General features: G+C 42.3%; 2 protein-coding genes and 1 long non-coding RNA gene across 6 annotated transcripts in view; 2 read left to right on the forward strand and 1 right to left on the reverse strand.

The window, feature by feature from the left end:
* nkain2 (sodium/potassium transporting ATPase interacting 2) overlaps nucleotides 1-5332 on the forward strand; it is a 102992-nt gene extending 97660 nt beyond the window's left edge. The window contains exon 7 of the mRNA XM_026193855.2: nucleotides 1442-5332. Within this exon, the coding sequence (XP_026049640.1) occupies nucleotides 1442-1451 (10 nt within the window). The 3' untranslated portion in view covers nucleotides 1452-5332. The remainder of the gene's footprint in view (nucleotides 1-1441) is intronic.
* Nucleotides 2744-8358, reverse strand: LOC145420574 (uncharacterized). Its single transcript, XR_013901898.1, has 2 exons — nucleotides 8228-8358; nucleotides 2744-3265 (listed from the first exon to the last, which is right to left on the reverse strand). It is a non-coding gene; the product is annotated as an uncharacterized LOC145420574 (long non-coding RNA).
* Nucleotides 7591-24994, forward strand: rnf217 (ring finger protein 217). 4 transcript variants are annotated; one of them, XM_026142376.2, is made up of 7 exons: nucleotides 7596-9759; nucleotides 14586-14807; nucleotides 15819-15983; nucleotides 16791-16888; nucleotides 16975-17081; nucleotides 19342-19413; nucleotides 20887-24994. In XM_026142376.2, exons 1-7 carry the CDS (start codon nucleotides 8791-8793, stop codon nucleotides 20967-20969), a joined length of 1716 nt encoding a protein of 571 aa, XP_025998161.1. In that variant the 5' UTR covers nucleotides 7596-8790; the 3' UTR covers nucleotides 20970-24994. The 4 variants fall into 4 exon arrangements, with proteins under 4 accessions (XP_025998163.1, XP_025998161.1, XP_080146031.1 ...); XM_026142377.2 differs by having other exon boundaries at nucleotides 7604-9759; nucleotides 16978-17081; XM_026142378.2 differs by lacking the exon at nucleotides 19342-19413 and having other exon boundaries at nucleotides 7591-9759.
* Nucleotides 24995-25241: the final 247 nt, after the last annotated feature.

Below are 25241 nucleotides of genomic sequence, written 5' to 3' on the forward strand. Positions count from 1 at the left end.
ACTACATCCGACGCTTTGTAATATTTGTTATCCTTAGAATGAGAAATTACAAGTCTTGAGCCATCCACCATTTCTTTATGTTTTGCTAGAAAAATAGGGAAAACTTGGAGTGATTTACTGAATTGTGTGCAAACATACATGAGTTTGTACAATTCTAGCAACCTTGGTATAACCTTATTTTTAAACATTGCCTGATTTCGCTCAGGCAATCTTTCTTGTATTATTTTTTTTAAATTAGTCTTCAGGAATAACTCTTGAAGGCGTGGTTCACCATCATGTATCGTCACTGCACAGCAGCAAGATCCTGAGTTTGAATTCGTCAGCTGTCTAGGGCTGTTCTGTGTGGAGTTTGCATGTTCCCCACGAGTTGGTCCTAGCACACCAGCTTCCTCTCATAGCTCCACATGCAGAGGGTTAGATTCATTGGTCATTCTAAATTGACAGGGTACACATGTCAGTGTGAATGGATGTCTGTCTCTCTGTGTTAGCCCTGCAATAGATTGGCGACCTGTAAAGAGTGTAACCTGTAACGCCCTAAAAGTGGAAGAAGATGGATGGATTGAAAACACTGCACAGTGTGCTAAAATATGTTTTCAGCTAAAGACTAGAAACTGAAGAAATGGGAACAAATAATGTGTTTTGGTAACAAAGTGCCTCAAGATGCATTTTAAAATGGTTTCTTAGCTAAGTTGTCTGTTATGTGTAGATACACCACTGGTTTATCACTTGAGTGAGGGGAGGTTTTTTTGTACTTGAATGTTTCAAGGGTCAGTGTTAAAGGGCCTAACAGAAGAAAAACACTTCTCTGAAAATGGTCAGGTAAAAGAAATGGGCTGATACGAAATAGTGAAAAAGCAGCCACTGCCCAAAGAAAAACTTTTTTCAGAAAAATCTGGAGAGCTGTTGCTCAAGAGCGCTCTAAAAAGAAAAAAAAAAGACAAGAACAGATGGCTCAAGACTTTTTCAAAGTACAGGTTACACGGCTACCAAATCTTAGTCTTACTCTTACAGTTAGACATCACTGCATTAAAGATGATGTAATATGATTGCATTAATGTCAGATGATTGTTTTGGCAACAAAAAGGGGGTGTGGGGTATCACAGAGCCAGTGTACCCTTGAGATTGTCAGGCTCTCTCTCGAGTGTTATCTTTCACAAAACACATGGGACAAGTGCTCATGATGTTCTCATCCAGCAACATTATCATGAGTAAATGACTAAGTCAGGGAGCGTACTGAACACAATGTACTGCTTAGCATTTCAGCATAAACCTCTTAACCTTCAGTGTTCTCATTTTTACGGAAGATTTGACCGTGTCACATACACTTTATGTTTTCATGTCTTATCGCACCTTAAAAATAACTACTTACCAGTTAGAATAGAAATAAAATCATTGGCATTGTTTTGGGTTTTCTTCATCTTGTCTTTTTTTCCCCCCACAGGTCAAAATAAGCCCAGAAGCGACTCCAAGAGTGCTGCCTTACCAACGATTCCTGCTTAAAATCCTGTTTTTATTACTCCCAACTGTCTTTTAATAAACAACAGAGACACAGACAAGTAGACAGGGAACAGATGACTCTCTGCGATTCAGCTCACAAATCTCCCCAAACACTTGGTCAGATGGCTTCCCACTAGCCTGTCTTTCAGTGGAGTTCCTGATGAAACATTGGCCTCATGTGGCTCAGCATGGTAACTGCAGGACATTTTTCATTCCTTCCTCAGACCCGGTCAGTAGCCAGTGACTTGCTTCTCCCTTGTGCTGCTGGGCGTCTGCTTTACGAGGGAAACCGAAGGGATGCAAAGAGGCCACGCTCGACGGTCGACGGTCACGTGTTCCTGCGAGCTTCCAATGAGAACTCGTTCAATTTTCTGCTGTCAAAAGAAAAAAAAAAACATGTTTCAGGAGCGCTGGTTAAGTGTGTTGGTATCTAACAGCTCTTGCGCCTCACCAAAGAGTTTAAAAACCATCCCCGTGCACACAACAGAGCCTGTTTAACCTTCTCTGGAACTTTTTGCTCTTTGTGCCTGACTGATTAACACTTGGAAAAGTCCAGCGAAGAATCTCCGAACATGACTACCGATTAAGGAATGTTAAACACCTTTCAAAGTTTTTTTTATTTTGTTTTAGTTATTTATTTATTTATTTTCGGTGAATTTCCGGATCTGGTTTTCTAACGGTGATGGCCAAGACGGCAGGAGGACACATTTTACTCTGGCAAAAAAATGTTGAATGTTATCCAACAGCGTTGATTTTACCGTCCTCTCATCTGTGCATGCGTACAGGAAGCAGACGCATTCACAGTTGAGTAATGTACATGTGAACGCATGCATGCACACAAACACACACACACACACAAACTTAGGACAAATCTTAGCACTTCACTTTTTTTTTTTTTTACTGCTAATGTGAATCTTAATGTTTACAATTGAGAGACTGAACACTTGACTGACGCAGCAGGTAGAGATGACCCACACTTCTTAGCTGCAGCATCCCAAAGGTCGGGGTGTTTTCAGCCATACAAGGAAAAAAAAACAGCTGTGTCTCTTGCTGTATAAATATTTCGTCTTCCACCCAAGACACATACAGAGATGGCAACAAAGACAGAAAATGTCACAGGAGAGCGACAGGTTCCCATCCGTCTCAGTCCTTGTGTAGACTACTCCATATCTGTCACCGAACAATCGATTCTCTTTTTCTTAATTAGACTCTTTTGTTTTTTTAAAGAAAGAATGGCAAATCACCCTTTTTTGCAATATCCAGCTCTTTTTAATAATAATTCAAAAGCAGCCAAAATCTTCTGCAGGCAACACTTTATATAAATGACAATCACAGTCAGAGCAGCCTGTCGTGTCGTGAATTGGCATTTTTCTGTCAGTTCAGGGAGCTGGATGTTAGAGAAGGAAACCTTCCCGAAAGATGGTGGTCACCGTCACTGGAGAACAGGGAAGCCTTTAAATGATATTCTTTGATGCATTATTTGATGTTTCGCCTTTGTGGTGAATGATAAAAGATTGAAAGGAACAAATGGGGAAAGCAAGGTTTGCCGTATCCTTGCACACCCTCGCCAGCAGCCTGATGAGGACAAAAAAACAGAGAAAGACATTTAGCAGTTCTCCTCTTTCACTTCATTGCTCCACTTTTAATGCTTAAAGTGCCAACTGTACCATCACATAGACCTCTGTAGACCTCGGTTTCAGAGAGCCACACACTGGGACCAATAATAGTAGGTCTCAAGTTTACTTTGCAGGGTTTCCATGAAAGAAAACTGATAAAAGAAATCACAAATTAAAATTATATTGGCATTCCAGATAGCCAGCAGGTTTTTTTATTTTATGTTTTATTTTTATTCAACTGACTCCTCCTGGAAATGTGACTGATGTTGCATTTGTATTGTAATCACTGGACCAAATGTTTTGAGGCCTTTTTCTTTTACTGAGAAACTCTTTTTTTTTTCTGGTGGGAAAAACACTGGCTTCTCACGAAAGAAGGATGGACAAGGTCAGACTGTTTTCCTCAACAAAATTCGTCTCAAAATCCACCTTAAGCACCCCCTCGGCCAGTATCTTCAGCAGTATATCCGTTTTGTAATGAAACTCCAGGCGTTTCAAATCGCTGCCCTGTGGGGCTCCGCCGACGGTCGCTCCGGAGGACAGAAACAGCATTTTGTGTGTTTGCATGAGGTGTTTCCCAAACTGTTGCATATTTAATCTCATGCTGCGTGTGACTAACTAGCTACTTAAAAATGGGAACTGTTTGGTTTGTCGAATGCTCCTCAAAAGCTCCTCCAAGAGTCCTAAATGTGAACTTTGTGGGGTTTTTTCTATAAATAACACAGTCTGAAATGTCTGCTGAGTAAAGGGAGAAAAATAGCTACTACGATGTAAAACTATGAAATGTAACTTTGACCTTCTAGACGTTTTTTATTCACATGTGGCTGTGTTTACTGTTTTTTCTAGTTGACTAATACTGTATGATGTTGTGTATAAGTGGGACTACTATGTTTTACTTCTTCTAACTGTATAGTATATTTGAAATCAGAGCGGGAAAGAGAGGACAAGGCGGAGGGAGAGTATTAGTTGCACTATAGGCTGTAATTGTTTAATTAACTGGTCTGTTAGGCCTTAAAATTCACTTTCAATTCAACACATAATTAAATTAACTAATATTCATTTGTATTTGAACTGTCAACCAAACACATGCACATGTGGCTTTCTGACAGCTTGGTTTGTTTTGCACAGTTCAAATCGGGAAACTGTGAAAATGTTCCATTATTGTGAAGCTTAATTGAAAGAGCTGGTCAGTCGCAGCATTATGAAATGACTTTATTTGAACTGAAAGTGGATTTTATTTGTTAATAAATTTGTCTTTGACCACGCTGTGTAATCAGTGATCTAGAAAGTCCTAATTTGGTACATTTAACAAGCGAGAAAGGATTTCAGAAATATAATGTGACCCGTGTGTGTGTGTGTGTGTGTGTGTGTGTGTGTGTGTGTGTGTGTGTGAGACCACATGTGGGACTGTGTACTGCAGTGCATTGTTTTCTATGTCATGGTGAACTATGCAGACTTGAACCCCGAACCTAACAAAAAGACAATTAAAAAAACACACGCTCTGCTCTAAAGCGAGGTGCCACTTTAAGCTGAAGGAAGAGCTTGTTAAAGGTGAAAAAACAGCAATAACAACAGTAATAATACATTTTTAAAGTAAAAAGGAAGACAGCAGCTACACTGTTTGTTATTTATCTTGAGAGCTGGTTGAGCCCATTTAGACTTTGGAACAGTCAATAGAGCTTTTGTGTGATAAAAGGAAAAAAGAATTTGTAGAAGAATTGAGCCAAGCCATTATTGTGTTGATCAGTGTAAATAAACATTCAATCAAGCCAGTGTAAAACTCTTGACACTGCAATAAAAAAGCTCCAAGATACTCTGTGTGGTATGAGATACCAGTTAGCTGAGTTCTCTTAGATAATTGATTTAGGTGGAAATTTGCGCTTTAATTTAAAAAAGCATACATTCTGGAGGGAAATTGGTTTGTTGAAACAGATAATCTTCTGTTAGACGAGTGTTTGAAAATGCAATAAGACATGATCATCTTATATTTAGCAACTATTTTCACAGTACAATGTTACGGAAATGTGCCACTTACTGAAAGTGGGAGCAGAGACGTCCAGTCTTTTCTCTGTGGCTCTGGGTTGATTTGTTGAAGTTCACCACTGACTAGAATGTACCATGTATGTATGTTAGCGCCTTCTCTTCATATGATGGGTTTCCCACAGGTGACTGACTGTACATAAACTAGACAGCTGGGATTAAAGTAGAGTGTGGAGAAGGAACGTCTGTACTGTGTCCTCTATTCTTTGATTCCTTTTAGACATTAGCTCAGATTATTCATCCCAGCTATATTATGCATGTAAATTAGTTTAGCATTTACAGACCGGGCTATTTCTGTGGACTTCAGGGTTTCTTATCAAGTATACGCTCACACTTTGCTGGGACTGGGTTGGACCCAATTTAGCCTTTGGCACTGCCTTCGTTTGTTGTAGCACAGCTTCAACAAGGTGCTAGAAAGTTTTGCTTCATATTGACATGCAAGCATCACACAGTTGCTCCAGATTTATCAGCTGCACATCCAGGATGTCAACCTCCCGTTCCACCACATCCCAAAGGTGCTCTATTGGATTGAGATCTGGTGACTGTGGAGGCCATTGGAGTACACATCGTCATGTTCAAGAAACCAGTTTGAGATTAGCTGAACTTTGTGACATGGTGTGTTATCCTGCTGGAAGCAGCCATGAGAAGATGGGTGCACTATAGTCATAAAGGTACAGACATGGTCAGCAACAGTGCTTGGGTAGGCCGTGGCCTTTAAATGATGCTCAGTTGGTACTAAGTATGTTGGAAAATATCCTTCACAACATTACGCCACCAACAACAATCTGAACCATTAACACAAGGTAGGGTGGATTTATTATTTATTAATAGACAAATGACATTTGTCTATTGTATGAATTTGAACTGTAGTATTAGTATTCTATTCATAACTGGCCCAGTTTAGTCTTCTGCTGCTTCAAGGTTCAGTGTGTTGCTCATTCAGAGATGCTCTTCTGCTTACCCCGATTATAATGATTGATAATTAGGTTATTTTTGCCTTCATGTGAGCTCATAGCAGTCTGTCCATTCTCCTAAGACCTTTGGCATCAAGAAGACATTTTCACCCAGAGACCTTTTGCTTACTTGATAGTTTATCTTTTTCCAACCATTATCTGTAAACCCTAGCAATGCTTATGTTGGAAAACTGCAGCTGATCAGCAGATTCTGAAATATTCAGTGCACCCTGTCATCAACAACTACGCCTGTTTAACTCCCACATGCAGTCAAAACTGGGAAGCTGTTGTTCCTGTTCCAAAAAACTACAACAGTCATTTCAACATATCAATGTTAAAGGAAGGAATGACACATCTACCCACTTATATGGGAAAACATTCCCGGAGTGAGCAAGGCCAGTTAATTGTAAGGCTGAAGAAATGCTGAAGAATGCAAGTAGTTGAACTATTTTATACCCTGCACACTAGTTACTTTTTGACCTGTTTTGTGTAAAACAGCACCTTCCTGATTGGGTTTGAGGCCTTATGTAATAAACGTGCACTTGTAAAGATTTTTTTTCCTCTCTGAACATTGTTGGCATTCTCCATTAAAACCAATTGGGCACAACCAGAACAAGAAAACTAATTAGTGTGTGGCCCCAGCCCTGTGGCATTAATGAGAAGTTGTAACAAAGCTAACAACCCATTTTACAGGTACCCTACTTAGATTCATTTGAAAGTTCTACTGCAGTAAAAATGTGTCCATTCAAACTGCTTTCATTCTTCACTTTTCCTGATGAATTTTAACCAGAGCTGGATTTTTATAAAGAGGGGAACTGTGAGTGTGATGCAACAAAGAGTAAGTGGTCTACAACAAGTGCTATTGCTCGATTCTTTCTTCTCTGAGTTGTTATAATGATTTGCACAGCAGTACAAAGTGATGTATTCAGTTTCTTGTAAACGAAGCTGACAAAGATTCAGTATCTTGCTCAAGGACATTGCCACAGCAGATGCAGATACACAGCAATCTGAAGTTTTTTGTTCTCCTTCAATAAAATTTCCCAGAAATGAATTGCCCAAAGACCTGTTAGACTCTTGGGGGGGGGGGGTACAGTAAGAAAATACAGACATTATCTGTATTTTTTTGTATTACAAAAACACATTATTATGAATTAAGATACACAAACCTTGGTCAGATGGACTGTTAATATTTTTACATTACCAGAATGATGATTATATGCTTCAATGGTTTGGATTGTTCAGTAGTTATTGTAAAAATACAGACTAATGGCTTTTTACATTTATGAACATTTATGAAAAGCTGAAATGTGGCAGGAAAAAATAAATTAAATTATGGTCCAATTCTCTGTCGTAATGGGACAAAATGGAAAATTGTTCAGACAATAAATGCTCACGATTTTTAATGTTTTAATATTGTATTTGCTAAATGTGATCATAGCTCAGATTTTTTACAAGCAAAACTTATTAAACTGAACATTTTCTTTAGATTTACAAACAATAGTTATAAAAGAAGGCTGTAATTTTATATTAATTTAATGCTGAAATGTCAAAGAAATGTGATGGATTTTTTTCATTTAATTATTTTAACTGCACATTATAAGATCCAGCTGCAGAGCTGCAGTCGTTACAAGGACAGGTTGAAGAACCTACGAGGGCAGGGATGTCACTTGTTTTATACTATGTGCCGCATAAGAGGGCCGCTTTAATCTTAAGTGAAACTGAATGATAAATGTGTAAAATTACAAAAAAGGTTATGGCAGTTCATTGCACAGGTTGTCCTGTAATGATAAAAGATAAAGTTTCTGTTAAACTGTAGACTCGCTGTAGTAATGGAAACACATGAACTTTACTGTCTTGAAATTGTTTATCTGTTAGTTAAGTACTTTGGTGTAGTATGAATGTCAATGGGCAAGTCTTTATCAGGAAAAGCTGTAAAACCTATGAAATACAGTTAAAAGTTCAAAATCTGTGCACTCCTTCACATTTGCTAAAACTGTACAGTAGGCTGGATTGGGAGAAAAACAGATTTTTTTCTGTCTTTTCTTTTTACAGTAAAAATAATTTATTTCAACTAGTGAAAAAAAGAGGAACTTTCTGTCATTTAAATGTTTATCTGTTACTTACTTTTTACTTCGTGGATGTTAATGGAGGAGGTCTTTATCAGTGGGAAACACAGTAAACGCTAAAAACCGATAAAAAAAAATAAAAAAACCCCTGAAAGCCATACATTTCACACCCGAGCCTCAACTCTCGCGGCCCGGTACCAAACGACTCACGGACCGGTACCGGTCCGAGGTCCGGGGGTTGGGGACCGCTGTTCTAAACCATCCAGTGGGCCAGATTAGAGTCTTTAGTGGGCCGATCCTGGCGTTATGTTTGACACCCATGTACAGAGGCCTAGGACAAAAAAACAAAATAACCAGTGGGCCAGCCCTTCTGGCTCCTCTTCCTCACACTTAGTACCGGGAGCACTGTTTTTATTTGGTGGCATAGATTAAAGGGGAGTTAGGCTCTCTCCGATCTCCACCACTAGGCTTTCCATCGGCCTATCGCTGCTCTCCTTCACGCTTACGACGACACCCGGAAGCAGCGACCTGACTGCTTTGTTTTGTTTTGGTAGTGGGAGTTGGGTGAGAGGCAGACAGACGAGCAGGCGGCGGTACGCATGGGAGAGAGCCGCTCTCTAAATGGGGAGAGCTAAATCGGGAATGGAAAATGACGGCCCGATAGCTGACGCCTGTAAAATGCCGAGTTTCATCAGCGGCATCGAGGAGGGGAGGGTGAAATTGTCCCGCAACCTGCCGACACAAACTTCCCTCACGGACGGTAAAGTTGAGCGGACGCTCGGAGATTTGAGCCGACGTGTCACCAGGTCAAACTCTCGGCTATCGCTGGACGAAAGCGACAGGGACCCGGGGGGGAAGGATGCGGAGGGCAACAACAACAACAACTGCAACGGCGGAGGGAGAGCGAGGAGGAGGGCGAGCGCTGTCGACATCCTGAGGAAGAATTTCGGGGATTCAAAATCTCCCTCTTTCCGTCTTAACAGAGGCAGTCGGATGCAGTACGGAGCCGAGCTTGAAAACCACGAAGGAAACGTTAACGACACTCAAGATTATGTACCTGATTGTAGCGGGTCTACAAAGTCGGACGTAGAAACGGGCGAAGCCGAGGTGGAAAACGAACCAACCTCGAGCGAGTTACCGAGTTTGGGTGTTCGGGCAGTTGAATTGTTAACCGTTACAGGTCAGCACCATCATACGTGTGACAACAGCGGCAGCACGGCCACTCCGGAGGGGTCTGTCGGTGCCAAAGAGCACGTCTACTGCACCGTTTACTGCATTGCCAACGACAGCCATAGACAAGACGCCGAAATCACGGACCGCTCCGATGACACGGTCGCACCAGACGCGTCAGAACGGGACTTGGAGACTGGGCAGGATGCGGGTTCGAGTCTCGAGCCGCAACCGTACACAGTGGACGACCTGGTGGATCCTTTCGGGGACTTGTCCCACCGGCTGTCCGCGGAGCAGGCCGGCGCCGAGGGTGCGATGCAGAGTTGCCGGGTGTGCATGGAAGAGAAAACCATCGCACCCCTGCCCTGCTGCAGGAAGGCCGTGTGTGACGAGTGTCTGAAACTCTACGTCAGCTCCCAGGTTGGTTGGGTTAGGGATCAGTGGGGGGGTATCTCAGTGAAAACAAAAGGGGCCTGTCCCAGAAGCAGGCCTCGCTGGGTCGGTCAGCAGCAGCTGGCCGAGGTGTCCTTGAGCAGCAGTAACTTTGCAGTCTTCTCCGTCACACTTTTCTGGGGCTATATTTGGCATTTTATCCACATTTAGAAGCACGGGCTTGGCTTTCGAGCATACCAGGTGGTGACCCCCAACCCCACGTGTTTCGCATGCGTCCAAAAAGATCCACGTTAAGGGTTAATTAACGAGTGAGTGCGAGAATCTACAGGTCTTCTTGTCTTGTGATGAGTACTTTTTCGGTGAATCTGGGTCACAGACGCATGCCACACCAAAATTGGGACCTGGCAGCGGTGGTTTTCACAATAGAGGACTTTGTGAGAGCTCTTTGGCTTATTCAGCGTCTTTCTCTCAGGCTCTTTAAGAAGGATCCCACCTTCAGATAGAAGACCTTTATTCTTATGTGCATTAGTATGTCCAGTTGCATCCCAAAGGGGCACAAAGTGTGGGATCATCCCCTTCTGGGTTGATTCCTACATTCCCAGAATGCCTTTTGGTATCTGGAGGAATAAGATGGATAAAAACAGCTGCAGCAGTCAACACAGAAGCAACAACGTCATAGTTGACGAATGAGTTCTTCCACTATAATAAATATCAGTGTGGAGTCTCTGTTGCTTTATGCTGATCCATTAAGAGAATTAATAATTGATAGATTGATTACTCTCCAGTATAAACAGCTATCAGACTGCAGCACAAGGCACATTGCTGCTTCCTACCAGGCCTGCACGATGTAAGGAAGCTCTGCAGTGTTCAGTAACAGGGGTCAGCGCTGCCATGACTGTGTGACCTGTGATAAATAAGCAAATATAAAATTGTGCGTATTAGCAGTTATTTTCTGCTTTAATAGCTCCACTGCTAACACAGACCCCGAAACACTGACTAGTCCACTGAACAGATAAATTAAATAACCGTTTATTGTACATGTTCACTGCACTGACAGTAAAATTACAATTTGCCAGCCCGCGATGCTTTCTACCAGAGGTAAAGTGTTTCAGGATGGATTTTCTGCCTTTTTGTGGCTTCTTCATCAGGCTGTTCTGGTCAGCAATCTTTCAGTCATAATCCCTGTTGCTTTTGCAGCCCAGGGAGGAGCTGCACTCTCATCTCCTTGCTACTGTTGCCAAGATTGGCTTTAATCTGTGTAGATAACACACTTTTTATCAGTCATTGAGGCTCATTTTTATCTGCAGTTGCCTTGCTTTGATAACAGGGCATGAACATTCATGCAAATACAGAACCAAGCCGGCTCTCTGATGAGCACACTGTGAATTATTATTATTATTTTTTTTAAAAGGGTCATGTACATTATCCTGTGGAGGTGGAATTTTTAGCACACATGCTTGGCGCTTACCCTCAGTAGAAGCGGTATGTCAGATGGATGTGGTCACAGACACTTGGGAATTGGTGGTTTTTTTGTTTTGTTTTTCTGTGTTTTTGTTTTTGCTCCTGGGATCTTGGTCAGGCTTTGCAGGATGGATGGATGTTGCACTGAACCGCTGCCAGCCGTGTTGTTATGACAGTTGTTATAACAGGGATTAAACCTGCAACTTTCCTGTTGTGCTAAATAAAGACCTAATGAAATCTAGGCAGTGTAATCGCTTTCATTTCCAAGGTTATATGTATCAGGACATTAGCATGTTCTTAAATGAACACCAGCACACGATATATTACACTGTGTCGTCATTTATATAACAAAAATTAAGCCAAAATGCAGAAGCAGAGTGTGAAAAGCTGAGTATCCTACGTGATTCAGTGGAGTCACCTTTAGCGGCAGTAAGTTGAAGTGTTTGTTTTCTGTTTGTCTCACATGATTGTGGAGGAACTTTCAGCCCGTTGGTCTTTACAATGGTCATTTCAATCAGGTCGAGGTCTGGACTTTGGCTGGGCCATTGCAACACATTGATTCTTTTCTTTTTCGGTCATCATGCTGTAGATTTGCTGCTCTGCTTGAGATCATTGTCTTGTTGGTGATCCAGTTTGAGCCAAGCTTCAGCTGTTGCACTGATGTTCTCACATTTCACTCTAGAATACTTTGGTGTACAGAGGAGTTCGTGGTTGACTCAAATCATCACCCCTCCATCATCAGTTGTTATGAGGTGCTGATAGGCTGTGTTGGGTTTTTGAAAAATGTGGCACTTTAGAGTCTGAGAAGTTGAACTTGTTTTTTAGTTTTTGTTTTGGGGGGTCAAACGTTGAGGTGAATGCGCTGCATCATCCACTCCTGGGAAAAATCTCTTCAACATTTTACATGTTTAGTCTTTCTCAGTGTGGGATGATGGGTTCCAGATTGTTTGGAAATGGCCTTATAACCTTTTCCAGGCTAACGGGCAGCAGTAGTCGCTCCTCTGAGATCATTACTGATGCATGTTAAGACACAGCTGAATGCTTCAGACCAGCAAACTGCCAGAACCTCTGCTTTCATAGAGGTGCTCGCACTTCCTAAAGATCCATTAATGGGGTTCATTTGATTACCAGCACCTGGCTGCTACTTACCCGCTTAGACATATGACAGAAGCAGTATGGGTCTTATTTAGTTTTTCATACACTGCGTCTCAATTTTAGCTTAGTGTTATTAAACAAATAGTGACGAGAGGTTTCATGAGGTCAGATTAACTATGGGAAAACCCTATGAGCCAAAACCTCAGGCTTCACATTGCCCATAATAGTAAGTTCTAGACATTATTTTGTACTCTGTGCTCTGTATGATGTCAGCAAAAGTGGAAATCCCTAATCAATCATCTCAGGGACACATCCACCCATCTGCTCTTCAAATGTTCAGTTCAGCAGAGGCAGGCACTCAGCTGAAAGTCGGCTTAAAGGGAACAGGAAGAGAGCGCTAAAACAGTTTTTTCATGCAGTTGATAAGCTGGCTGAACCTGTGAGACAAATTGTTTTACTGTGAATTCGATTCAGCTTTATTTCTATAGCACCAATTCACAACAACAGCCACGTCAAGGGAGTTTATATTGTAAGGTAGAGACCTGACAATAATACAGAGAGTACCCAACAAGCAAATAGCCCCCTTTGAGCAAGCACTTGGTGACAGTGGGATGGAAAAACTCCCTTTTAACAGGAAGAAACCTCTGGCAGAATTAGGCTAAGGACGGAGCAGCCATCTGCCTTGACTGGTTGGGTATGAGGGAAGGGGGACAGGGCTGTGAATCGTGCAAAGCTACCCCAGTAGAGTACAGAATACAAATACTGAATCACAGATTGCCAAACACAGGTCCCTTTTAAAGCCTCCTACATTCCTAAACACTTACTACCAGTTGTTTTACTTTAAGGCAGCATGATCTCATTTTGGTCCACGTCATGCTGACATCATCTGCTGCTCTTACGAATCTGTTATTCAAAGCTGGATGTAACCCAATGCTGTTAGTTTACAACCCAGCCTCAGTCAGCTAGTTTTCAAATACGTGCAGCACGTGGCAGTTTACGTGCTCGGACTGGCTCAGGTAGGTGAACGGTTCACTGCTTATGTGGTAAAATCAGGTTTCTGGTTATATTTGATTATGTTTTCACTCAAGACATTAAAACCACAGAACAAAGTCACCTGTATTTTCAGCAGACCACACTCTGTGACACGTGGAGGTGAGAAATAACCAGTCAAACCAGTCTGTGCTGGTCATCCCTGCGCTGCTGTTGTGGCAACAATATCAATATAGCTTTGGATGATATATGCTAACTTTATATGCAATATTGGGTTTTTGAGGGGTGGGTGATATGGGTGTGACACCATCAGAAGTTGATGCTATTGTGCTTTGTTTTCGGCCTGCCATTTCTCACACACACACACAAAGGGAGAAAAGACCTGATCATGTGTCAGTATAACAGGTCTCGCAGGGTATGATGGATTTAATGTGTTGAGGAGACAGAGAGAGCGAAAAATGAGGAAATGAAAGATGAATGGAACTAGAGAAGATCAGCCCTAGCTGGGAGGAAGCACATTGAAAAAAGTTTGAAACGAAAGATGGTAAAAGAATAGGAGGCAATATTTCCAGTGGGATTTGAGTTGTCTCTAATCCTGCCCGTGACATTTACTGCATCACATACTGCATTATAGGCAGGGTTAGATGACATGAGTTTGTGTTTGCCGGACATTTGCACGTAGCGCTGTAAAGGCTAAATTAATGACTCATGATAATAACAGATTGTGAAATTTCCAGGATTACATGTCAGCCTCCTGAAATCGCTTAGTCAGACAGTCAAAATATCCGGCTCACCTTTTGGTGAGCAGGTTTGTTTACCTTAGCCTCACACACCTTCAAGAGAAGTCTAAATAAAAGAGTGCACTTCTTCCAGAGTGCGTGACCTTATGGTTAGTTAGTGTTTTACTGGATCACCAGACTGTGGTTCAGTTCCACTCAGAGTTACCAAGTTCCAGGCACTCACGCTGCACTAATGTGCCCACGTGCACACGCTTTGTCGTAGATTAACCTCCAGCGGCTGCACGACCTCCCTCTGCCCCTCAGTCCTTCTGGTCTTTGGTGAATTATTTACCATCTCTCATCAGTGGTGTAAATATATTCAGCATGTAGATTTGGGCCAGAGAAACACACCATAACAAACCGCCGAGTGGTGACACACGTTTTATGAAGCTTACCGATTTCTTTGTGGAGCCTTTGACAGGTTTATCAGTAACATTTAAAAGTAGAACACCCTCCTCTGAGCCTCTGCGTGCATTAAAAGCAGCTTTTTCCACGATGCCATGTCATCTGTCTGTGTTCTTTCCCCAGGTGCGAGTGGGGAAAGCTCTTATCAGCTGTCCGATCACGGAGTGTAGTGGCAACCTGGAGGAAGGACTGGTGATTTCCCATTTGACCAAAGAGGAGGTGGCAAAATATCGTTACTTCTTGGAGCTGAGTCAGCTGGATTCGAGCACAAAGCCCTGCCCCCAGTGCAGTCAGTTCACTTCTCTCAAGACGCACACCCCCAACCGCTCCGAGCACAAGTATAAAGTAAGTTGACGTGCCGGCGTTGACAGTTGCCGTAATGTTGTACAGTAAAAAGGGATGCTCGCAGCGAGTCGCAGTGAGCTGTGTGATTAAAAAGAAGTGCCTCGTGCCGCTGGTGTGTGCACTAGGCAACAAAAGCAGAGCTGGGGTAAAAGTAATTGCTTTGGTTAACTGCGAGTGGATCAAATCAGATCCCAAGCCTTTATTCACGTCAAGAGCAACAAAGACCAGGGTCCCCTATTGATGTATGATTTTATTTGTTCAACCGAAACCACATCCATAGTTCACATCTGCACAGAGATATTTGCTGCTTATCGTTTCCCATCTCTCTTCCCCCATTCCCTGTCATCTCCCTACTGGCAAACTCTTATATTTAGGAATAAAATGCCTCACAATCCTGGGGAAAAAAACAGGCAAATTCAAAAACCTAAAGGTCTTAAATAATACTTTTGTGTGATGTGTGTTTATTTGTGTATTATAATGTCAAATGCTCTTATGAAATTGGGCAGAGTTTTAAAATAATAAGGTAATCAGTGGGAAGTAAGACCTAAGCCTTGGTTTCCAGCCTGTGCCTATCTGACATCAGCTCGACATATATTTTCCTCTTGTAGTCATCTATTACACAGCTGGAGGTGTGGGTTTGGGTGAGCCCTCGGTGAGAAGGCGGAGCTTAAAAGCAGCAGGTTCTGTTTGCTGAAGCCAGGCGAGGGGGAACCAATCAAAAGGGGCTTTCTGGAGTTCCATGCTTTAGGAGACAGGAACTAAAAGATCAGATCGGTTGGAAAATAGATAAACCTGGGATTTCATTAAGGGTCATGTGTATATATGAATATAAATAACTGGCTACTAAAATAATGCATTTTGGTTTAAGGATTAATAGCCTGTACTAAATCTGCACCTCTGCTCAAAAGTACCACATTCAATGTGATTGGTCAAACTGCAGTTGTCCATTTTTAAGGCTAAGCATGTTGGTTATTTGTGGGTAAACATGTCTGTCTTCTGTCTCCTCTGCAGATCCAGTGTAGCAATTGCCAGTTTGTGTGGTGCTTTAAATGCCACGCACCTTGGCACGACGGGCTCAAATGCCGCGACTACAGGAAAGGAGACAAGCTGCTACGTACCTGGGCGAGCGTCATTGAGCACGGACAGAGAAACGCCCAGAAATGCCCCAAGTGCAAGGTGAGACACTGATGAACGACACACGCCACAAGCTTTTAGTTTCCAACATTTTGGGAAGAGGACTCCTGAAAGCAGCCACAGTGTCTGTAAACAGAAAGGGATTTGACTGATGGAGGGTGTTATCGGTGTAGATGAATGAATCAATGAAGGTTAAGAAGCATTGAAGCAGCTGTAGATGATGGATGGAGCGCTGTAGAGAACAGGATGGATGCACAGATGTAAAAAAAAAAAGCAAAAAAAAAAAAGCACGTGTGGCAGCGGCAGTCCACGCTGAAAAATGATGGCCATGTGTGTTGCACAAAACCATATCTGGTAGACTCACTGGCATCTCCCTGCTAGCCATAATACCAGCCTGGTCTTATCGTGCAGTCTCATTACGACCAAGTTGGTCTACGCAATATCTAATTTGACTGTCAGATGACTAAAGGAAGACATAAATTAAGCTAATTACCGGTATATGGGAACTGTTTGCTCACAGCAGTAAACACTTTCCATCTGTGTTTGTCACACTGGTGCTCCATGGCTCTGGAAGCAGGAAGAGGAGCTCATGTTTGATGAAGACAGCAGATTGGTGTCAAGTAAAAGAAGCTGCTCAAAGCTAGTTATTGCTGAGGTTATAGAAAGTCTGCTCCCTGATGCGTACTGCTGATGTACTGTACTACTGCGGATGCTGTTAGATGCTTATAGTGTACAGCTCGAAACCGAACGAGACTTCAGGTATTGCACTAAAGCGATAGTGGATAAGCTGCACTATTGAGATTCAGTTAATGTTACATCACCTCTCTTTGTTTTAATCTTCGTCTGTAGATTCATATTCAGCGTACGGAGGGATGCGATCACATGACCTGTGTGCAGTGCAACACCAACTTCTGTTACCGCTGCGGAGAGCGCTACAGACACCTGAGGTGTGTTGTGCTCCACTTTCTTCATTCTGGCTGCTTTGTCCGCCCATCTCTTCTCTCCGATTTCATCTTTCGCTTCATTTTGCCAGCAGATTTTTTGGGGACCACACATCCAACCTCAGTGTGTTTGGCTGCAAGTATCGCTATCTCCCCGATAAACCTCATCTGAGACGGCTAATTAGAGGCTCTGTCTGTGGTAAGTTGCTGCGTGTAATTGATAAAGAGATGTTTTCATAGCATGTTTGCTCTTTTCAGCTATAGTGAGCTTTATGCTAACACAGCTGCATGTCTACAACTAGGAGTGGCCCGTTATGGCAGTTACCGTGTGTTCTGCCACAGATTTAAACAACAGAGCTGTTTGCTCAAGCTGTGATGAGAGTGAACTCTGGTCACTGGCTTTGTCACACAACAGTAGTGTCAGACTAGGACAATGTCCTCTGCTCGTTACACAAGTGTGTGCAAGACGAGTAACAGACACCTTACATCCAGAAAACTCAGGGGAAGTACCGTATGTGTGCTTGACTGCACCGTGCCCCAATTTTCTACTTTCAAGTAATGTGTTGATGCTTTGGACAGTTGGACAGTGCTTTTGAAATTACAGAGAACCAGTACATTCCCTGAAAGTTTCAAGAATATTATTGGAAATGATTTCTTTTCCCTCATATGTACAGCACAAGGTTTCATTTAGCTGTTGTGTCCAAGTTTCAAATGTCAAGCTGTCGAAGTATTTGGAGGTAGTCCTCCTTCTTTATTATCCCATGCGCTTTGTGCAGTGTATGGAGTGCCAGTGCAGCTGCTACTACCACCGTGCTTTACTCCTGCTATCAGACCTCCTGTAATTGAGGCAAAATAACTCACTCTTTGTTTTGTCTGATCATGAAACTTTTCTCCAGAAGGCACTTGTCCTTGTAGCTGTAAATTTCAGTCGAGTTTGAAAGTGTTGATTTTTTAACTTTTGGAAAGCATCCTCTCAGTTCCTGGTGATGTAAAACTTCACTGTGGACAGTTACCTGTTTACGGCAGGGTTGAGCCTTGATGGTTCCTGAACATCCTAACCAATCCCCTCTCATCTGAGGGTGACAGTTTGGGTCTTCAAAGTGGCACAAATGCTTGTACTGAAAGTATAGTTGTTTGAACCAATCTGGAGTTGTTTTTGGCCTCTTGTTAGAAAATGAAGGTGTGTTTTCCTCCACGGATAAGTCTCCATTTTGAAACACAGTATGACCGAGATTTACAAAATACGCTTAATTTTTATTTTGGTGTGACCTGAAATGAGTGATTGAGCCTGTAAATTCAATCAGGGTTAGCGTTAAGTGCCTTTGAGTTGCAGTCTTTTTAATGGCCAGCAGGGGCCGACTCCTGTGGCTGCACAAAGATCTTTGGCTGTAAAGAAGTGTGTGGACAAACAGCCCTCGCCTGCTGTTTCTCTGTGACCTCAGTCATCACGCTCCTGTTGACTTTATCATCATCATCATCATCATCACCTTTATTTATGGTCTAAGTTGTTACTTTCAGGTCATACTGAACAAAACACGCAGTCCATTTTGTAAATTATGGTCATTCTGAGAGTCAGAAAGGAGGATGATCCAGGCTATCCTCATGTGCTAAGGACTTGTTGATCACAAGTCAGCTTCACAGTCAGATCGGCGCCTTGAAACCACAGCGAAGACGCTCAGACTGAGGCTTTATAACCGTCTATGGGCTGCACTGAAGCAGGAAGAATTAGTAGGGATACTCCTTACCACGTTCAGCATCCTGTCTTAGTGTTTTAGCGCGATTGCTAAGAAGTATTAAACACAGAGAAGAATAGAGGTATTTGTACTTTTAACAGTTTGAAGCTATTACAGTTTGGATCAGAGTGGCGGAACAGCCGGAATTAAGCAGACTTGCCATCCCTAAAGCTCCACTGCTTGCATCACTTTAATGAAAAAGCCTTTCCTGGGGCTCCTGCACTTAGAAACCAGATTCTCTGGTTTCTAAGTGATTGATGTGAATTCACCACCCAATAACAACAGAAGTGAACATATCCACATCTACCTCTGTACTTCATTCGTGAGATTCCTGATGAAGCATGATTAGAATCACATATCAGATGTTCATTCTTATTATCCATTCACGGTTATCAAATACATGCAATCCCCTCTGATAGCTCTCTTTCACTCTGCTCTCAGCGACAGCTTCAGCTCGTTATGTCAGCAGGGTGCCCGTGAACCGGGAGCTAATTTGTCGCTTAACACGAGCCACTGGCCCATTACAGCGCTCATAACTGCTCTCGTGCCATGCACTGCTAGCGGCAAAGATGTAGCATTTAATAAAGAACATTACACTGCGGATGAAGTAATTTGTAGTTACAGTAACTTCCATCCCGCAGCTATTCACCGATGACCAAATGTCGCAATTTATGAAGAGAAAAAAAAATGACAATCATCTTTTCCTCTGCCTGTGTCTCTCTGCAGCCTCTAAGGTGCTGATAGCTCCTGTGGTCATTCTGCTGGTCGTGGTACTCGGAGCTCTCGCACTGGTGATAGGTAACATATTACAAACACACGTGAGCTCTAATCTGCTTCGGTGAGAGCATTTAACACTTATCAGCGAGATGGTTCGCCTTGTTGTTTTCCTCCAGGCTGCTAAGGAGCTCTCTTATCATCTGTTTTCGGTCATGGGCATCTTTTTATTTTCTGTAAAAGTTCACTTTTTCTGTTCAAAAAGGACAAAGCTGTTGATCCAGAGAAACACTATAATGGAGTAACTATTGCTTCCTGGAAGGACAGGACTGTGCAAGTGTTTAGTCACCCCTAATTTCTTTGTATTTGGCTTCCAATGAACAAAGCTTTCTAGTAACTTTTTATGGTGGTTTTGAGCATCAGTTCTCTGGGCTTTCTGAAGGTTGTCATAGGACATTGGGCTGCTTCTTCACTCTTTTTCAGTCCAGTCCCTGTACCTGACCTGAAGCTTAAAAATATAGCTAACACAAAGGATGAACTAGAGTTCAGTGTCTACACAGAAGAGACAACCTAGCAATGGACCAATTTCAGTTTTATCTTTAAAATTTGCACTTTGTTATAGCAAAAACATAGCATTTGTTCCTATTTTTTATAGATAAGAAAGATAAGGCAGTTTCACAGGTATGAAATAATATTTTTGCACCAGCAAAGTGATTCCCAAAGAGATTTTAGCTGGAAGTTGTGCCCCTAAAGATTTGAGGGAGACGAGATTTACAGCGGATGAACAGTAACTTAAGAAATAGCTAGAAATTCAACACAGACCTGACAAGAGGGACCCGAGAGATGCAGCTCCCCTTCAGAATTTTTTTTCACTGAAGCCTCATCTTCATTTTGCAGCATGAAAATGATCCCAAACACACTGCCAATGCAGTAAAAACATATCCTGATTTAAATAAAAAGCACACAGTGGAACACTATCAGTCATGGAACAAACGTCAGCCAACATCAGCATAAGAGCTTTAAATGTCCTTCTAGAAGAACTATTCCTAAAGACTACTTAAAGAAAGCTGCCTAAGAGAGTTCAGTCTGTGTTGAAGAACAAAGGTGGTCATGCCAAATATTGACTTTAAAGCCCTTTAAGCTTCGTGTATGTTTGCAGGTTTTAATTCATTGCTCCAGTTTTCCCTGCAAAATATAAAGAAATGAGGAAGGTCAGGGGCTCAAGACTTGCACAGTGCTGTACATTTGTAGGAACATCCAGCTACAGACTAATCAGACTGCACTGTGAACTGCTCATGCCTCAGCTGACCTGTAGTTATTAGTGTAATTATTGTTAATCTGTTTCCTGCGTCTGTAAGTCCGACTGATGGTCCTCTGCAGACTGATAGTCATGCTGGCGGGTTCATCATTAATAGAATCAGTGTTGTGCTGCCGTCTCTCTCCGATGCCTTTCAGCTCCACATTTGTTTGCAGCGCTGCACAACAGAGAATATTTAATGCTTGTAGATAAGACAGCGGTTTGACCTCTCTTGCACTTTCTGCCTTCTCTGTTTGTAGGGTTGGTTGTTTTCCCGATTTATTACGTGTGCAAGAAGAGGAAGAAGCAGCAGCGCACCAGAGGCTCCGGACGATGGATCTGAAGCTCGTCCTTCTTTCCACGCAGACCTCACACACACACACACACACACACACACGGTTTGGAAAGACAACACCCGCACCTCCTCAGGGACAGACCTCCCAGCCTGAGTCATCACAAAACTCTTGAGATGAGCAACACAAACTAAACACTGGCAGTTAGGAAGGACCTCAGGTGGAATGATGTACCTAAATCTATAACGTGAGGACTACATGAATGCACATCTTTACATCTGGATTATTGCTCTCAAGTGGGACTACTGCAAAATGAATGCTGGATATTTACGCAGAAGAGTAATTAAAAAAAAAAAAAGTTTAAAAAAAAAAAAAAAAAAGCACCCCCCCCCCCCCCCCCCCCCCCCGATCAGCTGCTGTCTTGCACAGTGCTCGTCACATAGAGGATGTTAAATGCAGGAACTTCTGAGGACTTTCTTGGATACACTGCAGGAAGTTTAAATCAGTGCACATTTTCCACGAATGTCACACTTTTTATTTCATTATTTTAAAGGAGAACAACCATAAATCGCAGCTTAAACAGCTGCAGTTTGGTTTGCGCCCTTGCTTTCCTACCTGCGGTTAGTTTGACGCTGAGATGTAGGAATACTGTGGACACGAGGCTTTGATTGTGTCGGATACCGGTAATTATGAAGGTGCCAGAAATGCCAGCTGCACGGTGATAGCAGAGCCTCGCGGATGAAAAAGAAGGAAATACGTTTTTATTCATTTGCAAAGGTTGTTTTTGCCGCTGTTGGCTGCAGGAAAAAAGGGTGAGAAATGGAAATGAATTTGAAACAAGCACTGATATCAAGTTCTCACCGATGCAACGCAAGCTGGACCTCAATTTTTCCCAGCGTAGGTCAGATATTTGGAAAAATTTCCATCGCAGTTTGAGTATCTGGCAAACCGACAGCGTGGACAATAATGTCAAAGGAAGGATGATACTTGACTATTCTGGGTAACAGCGACTGCCTCTCAAATTCTCGCTAGAAGGTTTGAAGATTGGGTGTGTACCCAACCTTAAGAGTGACGTCTGGTGTTAAAGACCGCACACACACTAACACACACAAAAGTGAAACTTTGGAAGGCCCTTTGGAGTTCTAACAAGCCTCTGTTGTTTTCTGTTATGGTTTTCCATCAAACCTTCATCCTGTCTGTCCCCGTCTCTCTTGCTGTCTTTTTGTCCCACCTCTCTGTCTGTCTGTCTGAGCTGATGCTGGTTTACACTCTCCCTCTCTGCATGGCATGTTGTTTCCAGTGAGCCTACATGCTGTATGCCAGTATCTGCATCATCAAAAAAAAAGGAGCTGCTGTGCCAAAACAAAGCGCTGAATATGGCGGGATAGACGGTTTACCGTTTCCCTTTGTTATTTGTTTTGTTTTTATTGTTCTTTTAGACGTGAACTTTTGCAGGGGTGTCGATGAGGTGTAATGGAGTGTGCACAAGAAATGGGGATCAAAACAAGCTGTAGAAGTACGGTAGATAGTTGGAAAGTGCTCAGAAGACCAGAAACTGACTGAAAAGACAGAGAATAGAATGTAGAGTTAGGCCCGCGGTTTACCAAAGAGCTAAACAGGGTGTTATTGTTCTTAAGGTCATCCAGTTTATTTGGATGTCAGCTGTATGTGGATCAGTTTTGTGTTTGGTTTTTTTTGTTTGTTTGTTTGTTTGTTTGAAGCTGTCTGCCTGCTTGACAGTTTGGATAGTGACAAAGCAGTTTTGATGCAAACCTCTGAATTCATTCGCACTGGCACGAGAGAGAGTGCGCACAGCGAGCGCTGCCAGGAAACGACAGATTTTTAAGAGCTTTAAAGGTCGCCACCTGGCAGCAGTCAGCCAGCTGCTCTCTCCACTTATCCTGTCACTCTTTTTGTTTTTTGCTTTATTTCATTTTTTTTTATATATACCTTTGATGCCTCGTGATTGTCCTTTAACATCTTTTGTCCGTGCCGCTGCCCCGTGAGGTGTGACTGGACTCTGACCTCAGCTGTGAGTGGATGTGGAGAGGCGGGTGATTACAGTACAGGTGGAAAGTTTGTGTCTGTGCATCCGTAGCAGTTGCTGTCGGAGCGAATATTACAGCACGTTTCATCACTGAAGCAGATGATTGGATGATTTGCAGTGCAATGCCATTAACTGGGATTTATCCCATGACCTGATCTCTTTTCTACATCTGGGAGTTAACACATACAACGTGTCAGCTGTAGGCGCAATATACATACACAGATTGTTACACACCCGATCTGAACAACCACAACAGGGTCACGATTCTGGGTTTGAATCTGTTCTCAGGAAGTTTGCTTTTCTCTTCACTGTAACCCAGAGACTCCCATCTTACCTGAGCTGTGCCACAGATATCCTCAACTGCACTCTAGAGTCGCAGCTCTTCCTGATGCCTGGAGCTTCAGGGATTAGAAACCCTGGTTTAAATTCCAGGAAGTAAAACCACTGTAGTGTCAAAAGAAGATCAAACTGTCTGGGTGCAGCCGCCACTGTCCGGTCTGCACTCTGGTCACGGGTTAAACCTGTACATTACAATATGTATTAGTAAATCAGCAGCATGGAGGCGGATGTGCAATGAATGGGCCAAACTGAATGCTTTTAACATTTACTCACATGCATTTCATGCAGGCACGTTTCAGCTACACTGGTGTATTGAATTGCTGCTTGTTTTTTTTGTTTTTTTTTTAAAGTTATTAAATGATTGACAGAGAATATGTCCTTTAGACTATTGTCCTTTAGCATTTTCCTAAATTTAAATTTTTCTTTAATGGTTAGCTCGTAGAAAAAAAAAGATGGCAAATTTGCCTTTTGTTTTTGGGGTTTTTTTGTAAATACAGATAATTGAGGTCTTATGGGATGGTTCTTTTCCATGTCACATCAGGTTTTTACCCTTTTATACACATCTGTGTTGCATAACTCTGCCCAGTGCTAATGCCATGCAGAAATCCCATCTTTGTTGTTACTGTTGTTGTGTTACTATAGCCAGGAGCTCTTTGGTTAAAGCTGTAACCAGAAGCTGCTCTGTATATTCATTTAGTGACATTAGAGTTGTTTCAGGTCATGATTTTTTTCCCCTTGCTGGGAAGCATTGGCTGGTTGACACCCATGGTCTTTGTTTTGTTTATATGACATTCCCGGTTTTATTGGCATAAATATGCAATGGTGCCTTCACATCAACAATAGATCAGATTACCAACTTTTTATTCAGGGTCCTGCAATTATTACAGACAAGGGTGCAGTCTTATCAGCCTGCTGTTGTATGTGTTATTTATTAGAACAGTTAATAGAGCAGTACAACAGGCTTCTTGATGTAAAATAAATTTGTCTGAAACTACTGTTGAAGGAATATATATTTATGGATGTCTTACCCATACCACACAGAAGATATGCAGATGACTCAGTGTTTTCCTGCTAAAAATATGTTTTATAGCTTCAGATTAAACTAAACTTCTGAAATTTTATAAGTGCCACAATGCAGTGGGTTTCGCTACATCCCAAATACTCTTTGTACCTTTTTGCACAAGTTACTCTGTCACCATGTTTCCGACTCGCTCTTTGGATTAATTCGAGGAGGCTATTGCACTCATCAGATGAATATAATTTAAGGCCAACACGGGACTAACCCTGTCTCGATGAAAGAGTTAATCACGCCAAAAAAAAAACGATTTCAGTGTCATTTCAGCATAAGTTTGACTCAGGACAAGTGATGTTGCAATATGGTGGTGTACTATCAGTAACATCGGGTTGGGTTTTCCCTATCTAGACATGCAAAGTTGTTGGAACGACAACAGCAGCAGGTTTATGTGTACACGCCACACAGTTATCCACGGGTATTCCTATTCAAGGAAATGTTAGAGACGCTTGATGAGTATGTTCCTTGTTTTCACCAGGAAAACCTTCTTCCACCTGCTGAAACATCTGCTAGTAATATTTGTTATTGTTGCTCACTTAGCCAGGCACAAACACTGTTTTCTCCTGAACATTTGCTTTATTAACGGAGAATAAAGTAAAGTAAGTCAAATGCCAAAATGCCCCGGTTTGCCTGATTCTTTTTTATATTAACGCATCACCGAAACACTCTGCTTCTTTGTTCGTAGATAAAGTGGAGGCCTCTCTCAATTATGCAGCTCTTTCTGAGGTCTGTTTGACAGGGTGTTTAAGTGGCTACAGTCTGTGTATTCGTGTAAGCACGGCTGTGACTGCAGTTTTATGTCAGCAGGGGTCATAAGTGCACCAGAGGAGGTGAAGCCAACATAACCATGGGCAGTCTAAGGCC

This window comes from Astatotilapia calliptera, chromosome 15, assembly GCF_964374335.1.
Source record: "Astatotilapia calliptera chromosome 15, fAstCal68.1, whole genome shotgun sequence".
Lineage (NCBI taxonomy): Eukaryota > Metazoa > Chordata > Actinopteri > Cichliformes > Cichlidae > Astatotilapia > Astatotilapia calliptera.